Source organism: Prunus avium, chromosome 8 (assembly GCF_965620075.1).
Source record: "Prunus avium chromosome 8, drPruAviu1.hap1.1, whole genome shotgun sequence".
NCBI classification, from domain to species: Eukaryota; Viridiplantae; Streptophyta; class Magnoliopsida; order Rosales; family Rosaceae; genus Prunus; species Prunus avium.
Window position 1 is genome coordinate 25,267,739 of NC_142291.1, and position 9,694 is coordinate 25,277,432.

The window sequence follows — 9,694 nt, forward strand, 5'->3', positions numbered from 1 at the left end:
TGCTTAAGTGTCAGATTTTATTCAAAACTAGGTTTGGCAACAGGACAAGCTCTCTCAAGTGATTGATGATGATATTATAGAAAAAATTTTAACAATTCCTTTGCCTTTATACCCTCTGCAGGATAAGTTAATCTGGGGGCCTAACCCCAATGGAAAGTTCTCTATAAAATCTGCTTACAATTTACAATTGCAGGATGAGCTGAGTCACCGAAAGGCCCCTCTTTTGAAGAAAATGTGGAGTTTAACCCTCCTCCCCAAAGTCAAGATTTTTTCATGGCTTCTTATCAGGAAAAGACTACAAGTTCGAAGCCATCTATACAAATATTTACCCAATATCAATCCAGAATGCCCTCTTTGTAAGAATCATATGGAGACTATTAATCACTTATTTTTTGAATGTCAGTTTGCAATGAACATTTGGAGATGCACGCATTTTTTCCCCAAAGATGCTCAACAGAATTTTGATGGTATTGATTGGTTGGCTATGCTACCTCATACTAAGGCTCCAGATGGCCCTAATGTTCTATCCAAAGCTCTTCTTCTTTGCTGGCATATCTGGGAAGCTAGGAACAATTGTGTTTTTAAAGATATTGCGCAGCACTGTTAAGCTCATAATTTCATACATATACATGCCCTATTTACTTACTTCTTTTGCTTAGTTTCCTAGATTTCTAAGTGATTTGCCTCCCTTTGTGTGTTTTGTAGGCCAATAGAGCAAGAGAGCATAATTCATGCAATTCAAGCATGTTAAGGCCTAATTTGAATGAAGGGAAGAAGAGCTTAATGACAAACTCATTTTGGCTACAGCCCCCTGCCAGTCCAGTTCCGTAGGTCACATTGCAAGCTTTGTTTCAGCAACCTACACAGCTCGGATGAGGCCGCATTCTTCATGAAAGTTGTTCCAATGGGTGTGTACTATACCATATCCAAACTTCAGCCCCATTGGATAAATATGGAGTCTGTTACCTAGCAAACACAGATCCATGCTCATGATGGATTTTATCAGCGCGCAAAATGAGTTAGCAATTTGTTTTGGCCTTAACTTCTTCCTCCGACCTTGGATTGGCCCCAATAACATATGGCTGGAAAGAAGACATTCTGAACTTCAATTTCGAGTGCTTAAAGTCCTAATTTGATTAAGAGAAGCCCAAGTTGTAAGCCCTTGAAGTTGCTGGTCATGCTGACCTCAGCATGTGCTGGTTGGATGCTTGGTCATGGTGAGCTAGGTATGAGCTATCATTTCTGGTTGGAAGCTTGGTCATGGTGACATGAAGATGAGCTAGGGCTGCTGGTGGGATCTATTGGTGAAGTGCATCAACCAATTCAAGATTTTCTAATACAAGTGCATCACCCAATTTAGATTTTCTAATACAAGTGCATCAACCATTTCAGATTTTATAAAACAAGTGTTGTATGCATTAGCCGTATTGAATTCAGATTTTCACTTCCCCTAGGCCTATAAATAGGGAAGTTCTCTAAGCTTGTAAACACACCCCAAGGGGGGGAGCTCTCAAACACTTCTCTAGAGCTCCCTTCCCTTCTCTCCTTCAAATTCTCTTAGTTTCTCTTTCTAGTTTTCAATTGTTATAATGAGATCTTTGTGCTGAAATTTTCCTTTAAGTCTTTCCAAGTTCTACTTTAATTTTCATTGTTATGTAAATTCTTTTCTTTAGTTTCAAGTTTGATTAGTTTCCAAGTTTCAATTATGATTTTTGTTCTTATTCATTATGCTTATAAGTTAATATGCTAGTTTGAATGATTGATCACCATTTAGGCTTGCATGTTAGCTATCTTGGTTTGAATTAAGAGTAGACACCATACTTTAATTCGAATTGAACTATGAATAGGAAGAGTATGTATGGACATTCGACAACAGGGATTAGATACATGCTTGGTTGTTTAAATTGTTCTTCTATGCTTAATGGGTTCCTAATGCTTAATTTTAGGTTAGACAACAAATGATCAAATTAGGGAATTAGGAACACAAGGTTATGACCACACACCATGGCTTAATCATACATTAGCTAGAATCAATCCGTTAATCTAATTGAACTTGGGAACTTATCTGCTTGAGTTAGTTATTTTCTTTCTTCCTTGTTTTATTTATTTCCCTTCTTTTTCATTTCTGTTTTGTGTAGGGAAAATGAATTGAATCATTCAATCACCAATCCTCGTGGGATCGACCTCGCACTTACATACGCTATACTACCGAACGGCTCGTGCACTTGCGAGTATCACAAGTTGAGGATGCAGCTGAATCCATTTTGGTGCAGTTGTATCTACACAACAAGCACCCCGCTAGAGCCCTTCTTGTGGCTGGGCGCATTGGGTTGGATTACTGGAAAATTAATTCGTGTCCTCCTCAGAAGCCCAATGGGTTAATTAACATCAAGTGGAAGCCTCCACCTTTGGACTGGATTAAAGTGAATTTTGATGGTTCGGTGCGTGGAAATTTGGCTGCAATTGGTTTTGTGATTCGTGACTGGAATGGTAATGTCCGGTTAGCTGGTGCTAAAAACTCAGGTCAAATGTCAATTACAGTTGCGGAGTGTTTGGCTCTTCAGGATGGCCTGGCTCGTGCTATTCATAATGGATGGAGGAAGATCCTGGTGGAAGGTGATTGAAAGCTAATCATTAACTGTATCAACAATGTGGCTTCGGTTCCCTGGAGCATTAGTCTCCTTGTGCAAGACATTCGATTGCTGAGTTCTTATTGTGAGGAGATTTCTTTTCAGCACATCTTTCAGGAGGCTAATTTTACTGCATATGCTGTTGCTAGTTTAGGCCATAATCTTGCCCCTTCCCGGTTGTGGGATCGTGGGCTTCCTCTAAGTTGTTTGGTTCCGTTTTATTTTGACTTGGTGGGGCCTGCGTGCCCGCGTGGCTTTCGGTTGTAGTTTATTTTGTTTTCCTTATCAAAAAAAAAAAAAAAAAAAATCGTGTATGAAGGACATTTTTATCATTTTCTGAAGAAAAAAAAAATTAGGGGCTTTAAAAATCAAGGCTTTATGTGATGGCACCCCAGGGCCGACCTTAAGTGAGAGGATGAAAATAGAAATGATTTAACTTTTGCTGTGAGTCTGTGAGGTTGGAGAACAAAAACTCAAGTTTTGTTTGCAAGGGAGAGGATGGTACCTAATGTCCAGGGGCGGACATATATAGGGACAAGAGGGGTCAGGTGACCCCATGGCAGCTGGAAAGGTAGTTGTGGAAGTCTTAGACGACTCTATGGCTGGCTGGTGTGCGACTCCAAAGGTCCACACCAGATGTTTGACAACAGGTTTGAAAGACCTTGCGATGCTGCTGCTGCGTGCAGCATACGCGAGGTCTTTTTTTAAAAAATCTCCTGGCCAAAACGACGTCATTTTGGTCCAGGCGCATTCAAGTTTTTTTAATGACCTGGCTTCAAAACGACGTCATTTTAAGCTAGCTTTAAAAAATAAAAAAATAAAAAAATAAAAAACAGAACAGAACCCACTCCTTTTTATCACATTCACGCCAGGTCTTAAATATGCTGATCTTTATATAAATTTCTTCATATATTACAATTGTACTAGTGCAAACACCCCTTTCACTTGCCAAGCCAGACTCACCCCCCAAATGAATATTTCTTCCTCCTCTCGTCAACAATTGCTTAAGGGGTTATTGATAGTGTTTTCATTAATGGATTAATGTTTGTGTTTTGATTAATTGATTAAGGCTTTGTGTTTTGATTACATGGACACTATTAGGTTTTTTTTTTATACATGTTTTGTGTTTTGATTAGTTGATTAGGAATGAAAATGCTATTGTTTAATTTTTCAATGTTATTTTTGTTTTTAAAAAAAATTTGAAACCTTTACACTATGTCTATGACCCATATTCTAAGTGCCAGTTTGGCATTGCTTATTTGGGGTAATAAGTGATTTTTTAAAAATTTTGGGAAGCCCAGCCCGTTTGGTAAACTATGAGAAAATCACTTATTGTTAAAAATTGCTGTGAGAGAAAGCTATAAGGGAAATCAGCTAATGAGGTGCTTTCATTTTCTGATTATGCGGGAATCAATTTCGAAGAGGCGCTATGTTTAATGATTATGCAGGAATCATTTTCTGATTACGCGGGAATTAGTACCAACAACACTATTAACAAAAAGTTTACCAAACGCCAAATTGCTTTCTGTTACAGCTAATTTCTCTCACAGCAAATTTGACAGCGATTATTTTCACAGCACAGCAATGCCAAACTGGCAGAATCCTGGATCCGCTGCTGCTAATGTCAAAGTGCTTTCTCTGTTTTGAACATTTTAATAGGATTAACGAGAGATGAGTTTTAATAGGATTAACGAGGGTTGAGTTCAGTTCATTGGAGGGACATATGATTTTTAAGTAGATGATATTAGAAGTCTCTTTTTTTTTTTTTTTTTCCAAATATTTTCCTTAACCAATCCTTAATATGAAATCTTTTTGGGCCATTTGGGAATGTTTATATAAGAAGCACTTACGCTAATTTTTAGTGCTTTGAAATTTTTGTTAAAGATATCAAGTGGTTCCTCGAAATCTGACAAGTACTTTTCAAAAAACGCTATTTTTTCAGAAAGCATTTTTATGACGCATATAAATTTTTCTGCAAAACAGAATCATAAATGTTTTTAGCTCTTCTAAAAGCACTTTCAAATGGTTTTAGCTCTTCCGTATCTTTGTACTAGAACTCAATTCAATTCAAGCTCCTCACACAATTAAGAGCATCTCCAGCACAGCAATAGAACCGGGCAAAAGGCCCCCTTCGCAAGCCCAAGGCAGCTCCAACGCTGCAGCCTGCAGCCCAGTTTGGCGTGGGTCCCACCAGCCCGGGCAAGCCCAAGGGCAGGTTTCGCCTGGGCTTCAGCTCGAGGGTTGTGATGTCAGCGAGCAAAAAAATATTTTAAATATCCAAAAAAATTCAAAAAAAATCCAAAAAAATTTCAAATTTTTTTTTTAAAATACCAAAAAATTATAGATGCTTTCCCTATAAATACATAACAATTTTATTCACTTTCTAAATTGTTTATATTTTGTTGCATAATCTTTTTTTCCTTTCTTGCCTTTGCCCTAGCCTTTTGGGATGGATTCTTGCCCTAGACTTAGCCCTCATGGGTGGAACCACAAATGGCAAGGCTGACACTATTCACATGAATAGTGGCAGCCCTTGCTTGCCCTTGCCCTTGCCCTTGCCCTAGACTTAGCCCTTATGGGTGGACATGCTCTAAAGCAAGGTCTTAAATATCGGAGGTATCAGAAATATCGGAAGTCAAAAAACATGGAAATATCGCAGGAAATATCGGGATATTATCTGTATCGGAAAAAATTGAATAAAAACCATGGAAATTGTAAGAAAAACTTGGAAATTTTTATTGAAACTTTGCAGGATGTTTATTTAGTCAATTATCTATTAGTTTATCACAAAAAATTGGAAGGAAATGCATTGCATGATGGATTTAACTGATTTAAGTTGATTATATAGCGAGCTGACAAACACCGTAAGTGTAGAAAATATGTAGTAATTAATGAAAGAAGATTAAACACACCATAATCATTTATATATAATGAATTACTACAATATTTTACACTTTATACATTGCATGGTAAGATACATGAGTGACTTAGTACCACATAGAGTTCCTATGAGGTTCAAAATTTTCACTATCTTCATCATCTCTATGTGTAGAGTAAGTATATTTTGAAGAGTAGTCATCAAATGATAAATCCCCAAAATAGTTTTGCATGTAATTGTTAACATGCCACTCATATGGATCCGAGATTGGTTGACATTGTCCATAAGCAAAATCATTTGAAGATTGAGTCTCGGATTCTTTCCATGAGTCGCTTGATTCCATCCCAACAGGAATGGGATATGAAGGGTAGGGAAATGGTTGGTTATGAGTATAACCATAGTTACTACTTATCTCATGTGAAAATTTGTTTCTTGCAAAAAGAATTCAAAACAAAATCATGTATATATATAAATATTTTAGTATTTTCACAAAAACATAAGTGATATGGTGGTTAAGGTGTTGAAGGAGTAAAATGGTTTTCACAAATACCATGTATATAAATATTTTTGGGTTTCATATCGGGATATTATCGATAATATCTCGATATATTGCCCAAATCATTTATAAAATATTGAAAATATCTTCCCGATATTATCGGGATAATATCGATATATTGACGATAACACTATAGTTAGTTGTTAAAATATCGGACTCCCAAAAATCAAATATTATCGGGATAATATCGGGGATATTATCGATATTTAATACCTTGCTCTAAAGGAAAAAAAGGAAGAAAGCAAAAAGTCATTTTCGTATTTGAGACGAAACAGCGGTGTTCATTTATAATATCGGGATAATATCGATATATTGACGATAACACTATGGTTAGTTGTTAAAATATCGGACTCCCAAAAATCAAATATTATCGGGATAATATCGGGGATATTATCGATATTTAATACCTTGCTCTAAAGGAAAAAAAGGAAGAAAGCAAAAAGTCATTTTCGTATTTGAGACGAAACGGCGGTGTTCATTTCCACCAAGCAGCGTACAATTACTATAGGTGACTACTCGACTCCCCAGTCCTAGTGAAACTTACTCATTAAGGCACTGTACGGACACAAGTCTTTATTTGGTTCACAAGGGGTCTTTCTTTCTCCAAGACTTTCAAATTCCAATCCCAGAGGACAGAGAAGCTGAAACTCAAGATGGGTTTTGTGGGTCTTCTTGGAATTTCTCTTCTTCCGTGCTTTGATGTTCTTGCATGGTATGCTTTCTCTCTGACTCTGCGAATTAATGAAAAACCTTGGTACATTTGAATTGCGCAAATTTTCTCAGAATATGATAAGATTTCATTTTGTTTGTGATTTACTTTGTAGGCCTCTCCTTGCTTTGGTCTATCCTCTGTAAGCCTCTCTTCCAGACATACATATCTAGCTATTCTGATGATGAGATACTCTGTAAAACGTTTTATTTTTTATATGTGTTTATAGTTATTTTGATCATGATGATATGATGAGGATAATAATAATGTGACCTTTGATTTAAAGATTTTGAAATGGGGTTTTTCCATAGGCTTAAGGCTGTATTGTTCATGTTGATACAATGATGATGATGTATTCTTTGATGATTATTTTTCTTTTTGACAGATATTGTTCCATTAAGGCGATTGAAACGAATTCCATTTCGGATAATCAGAAGTTGAATACTTATTGGGTTGTCTTCTCATTGATTTTGCTCTTTCAAAATGCTTTCTTGAAGTTCCTAGAATGGTAATTCTCCTGTTTTATTTAATTCCATAAATTGCTCTTTTTTGTTTGCCTAGTACATAAAAGAAATCAAAATTTGAACCATTGATATTGTAGGAAAGAGAATCAGTTGAACTTCAGCCAAATTTTCTTATTTTTAGTTGTAATAGTTTCACAGACGATGTGAAGGAACCATGCTCTGTTTAGATGTGGATGAAGACATGCCTAAAAGTATAGCATTATTTCAAATTTTCTTTTCATTGCTTTTTTCTAATTCATTTCAAAATATCAGATACATGTAATTCGTCATTCTGCTTCAGATTGTATTTGTTTCACCAAATCTCACATATCACTCATGTTTTTCAGAAAAATTTGTCTGTAAGGAAACTTCGTTTCGTATCCTTTTCTTTTTAAACTTTTCTTCCACTTGTGTGTTCAGAATTATAGAAATTAAAAATCTACCTAGTTAAACATCAGTTGAAGTCCTTTTGGATAAAATGCTGAAATTCGTTACAGCTTTTCAATATGCTATTATAATGAGGCTATTTCGTTACAATATTGGTTTCATCTATTTATGTTTCCTATTTGCCAATTCTGGACGTGTCAGGCTCCCGCTGTGGCCATACATTAGGATAATGATCGTCTTCTGGTTGGTGATGCCTCAGTTTGATGGTGCCTTTTATGTCTATAAACACCTTGTCTGTCCATGCCTCACCATGGACTCCCAAAATTTTACCAACTGGTTCAACGAGCGAATGAAGGAGTTGCTGTTTTGCGCTGAGGGGGAGAGATATGTAAAGGAGAATGTACATGAAGCTTTGGAAACTATTGCTTGCAAGGTAAGTAGGTAAAATTTGGTGAGAAAGATTTTAAATATCGGATACTATGATGATGTTAGTTGAACTAATGCTTCAGCCGTAAAGAGGCAAACAATTGAGCAACAATTTTCTTTTTGAAGCTCATTTTCATTGCATTTGTAGGTTAGTCAGGCAGAGCCTAATCTCACTGGGACTGAAAACAGCAAATATACTTCTAGGGAGACTAAAGAAAAAGCCATGGAGGTCGCAGCTGATAAAGAAGTTCTGAACACTCCACCTTCAAAGAAATCCCAGAATGAATGGACTTGTGTCATCAGTCAGGTAACCACCCAAAGTGGTACAACTGTTAATTCCCAGCTAGACTGTCAAAAACATAAGGCTGCATATGACGCACTAAAAATAAAGAACGAGGTAGAGCCCACACTTACTCAGATTGAAAACAGTACATTTGCGGCCATGGAGGTCGCAACGGGTAGAGAAGTTCTTGAGTCTTCAGTAGAAGTCCAGAAAGAGTTAACTCATGCTCTGTGTGAGGTAATGACTCCAAGTGAAGCAACTTTGGATCCGGAATTGGAAGAGAGGAAACCTAAGGTTATTATTAATGAAATGGTGCAAGGCCATGAAAATACTATTCCGGCTTCAGTTGCGAAAACTTCTGATGAATCTAAAGAGAAGCAAGCAGAGGGTGTATCCGGTGATGGACTGAAAAGAAACATTATTTTAAATTTTAAGGAAAACGTGCAATGCCAGCAACAGAACCCAAATGAAGTTTTAAGGATGAAGGGTTCTCGTCTGTGGTGTAATATTTGTCTTGTGGGCTGCGGTGGTAAGATTGACTTGATGTCTCATCTCAATGGAAGGAAGCATAAGGAAAATGTGCAAGAACTACAACAACAAAATGCAAATGAGGCTCCAAGGAAGAATGATCCACCTCTACGGTGCAATATTTGTCGTGTAGGCTGCTCCGAGATTAACATGGCTTCCCATCTCAATGGAAGGAAGCACAAGGAAAATGTGCAAGAACCGCAGAATCCAAGGAAGAATGAGCCGCCACCTCTGTGGTGCAAAATTTGTAGCGTGGGCTGCTCGGGTAAGATTGACTTGGCATCTCATCTCAATGGAAAGAAGCACAAGGACAAAGTGCAAGAACGACAGCAGAATGCAGATATAGTGCAATGGAAGAACGATCCCCCTCTATGGTGCAAAGTTTGTGATGTAAGCTGCTATACTTGGTTTGACATGGTATCTCATCTTAGTCGAAGGCAGCACTGGGAGAGTTTATCAACTAGAATGCAGGTTGTGGTGAGGTAGAGTTGGTAGTTCACATAACTCACCAAGATCCTATTTTGAAAGATGTGTGCTTGTGTTTCTTTCTGCTCTGTCTTTCTCTTTGTAGTAAACTTGAAGGACATTGCCTGGACCTAGAGAAGCGTTTTTCTGAAACAAAAAAAAAAAGGTGGGTTTCTCTTCTGTGTTTTCCAGGGGTAGGAATTTGTATCAACGGGTCGTGTTCTTGTCATGTTAAGCTATGATGAGTTTTAGAGGATACGAGTTTGCAAGAACACGATCCGTTTAACCAAATCATGTTAGCGGTTTATAAAATGAGTATTATTGCACAA

At 37.2% G+C, this 9,694-nt stretch overlaps 1 protein-coding gene across 1 annotated transcript; it reads left to right on the forward strand.

Moving 5' to 3' along the window:
* The first annotated feature begins 6,585 nt into the window (after positions 1–6,585).
* LOC110759117 (uncharacterized) lies at positions 6,586–9,694 on the forward strand. Its single transcript, XM_021961147.2, has 5 exons — positions 6,586–6,776; positions 6,889–6,915; positions 7,159–7,281; positions 7,865–8,096; positions 8,238–9,694. Exons 1-5 carry the CDS (start codon positions 6,718–6,720, stop codon positions 9,384–9,386), a joined length of 1,590 nt encoding a protein of 529 aa, XP_021816839.2. The 5' UTR covers positions 6,586–6,717; the 3' UTR covers positions 9,387–9,694.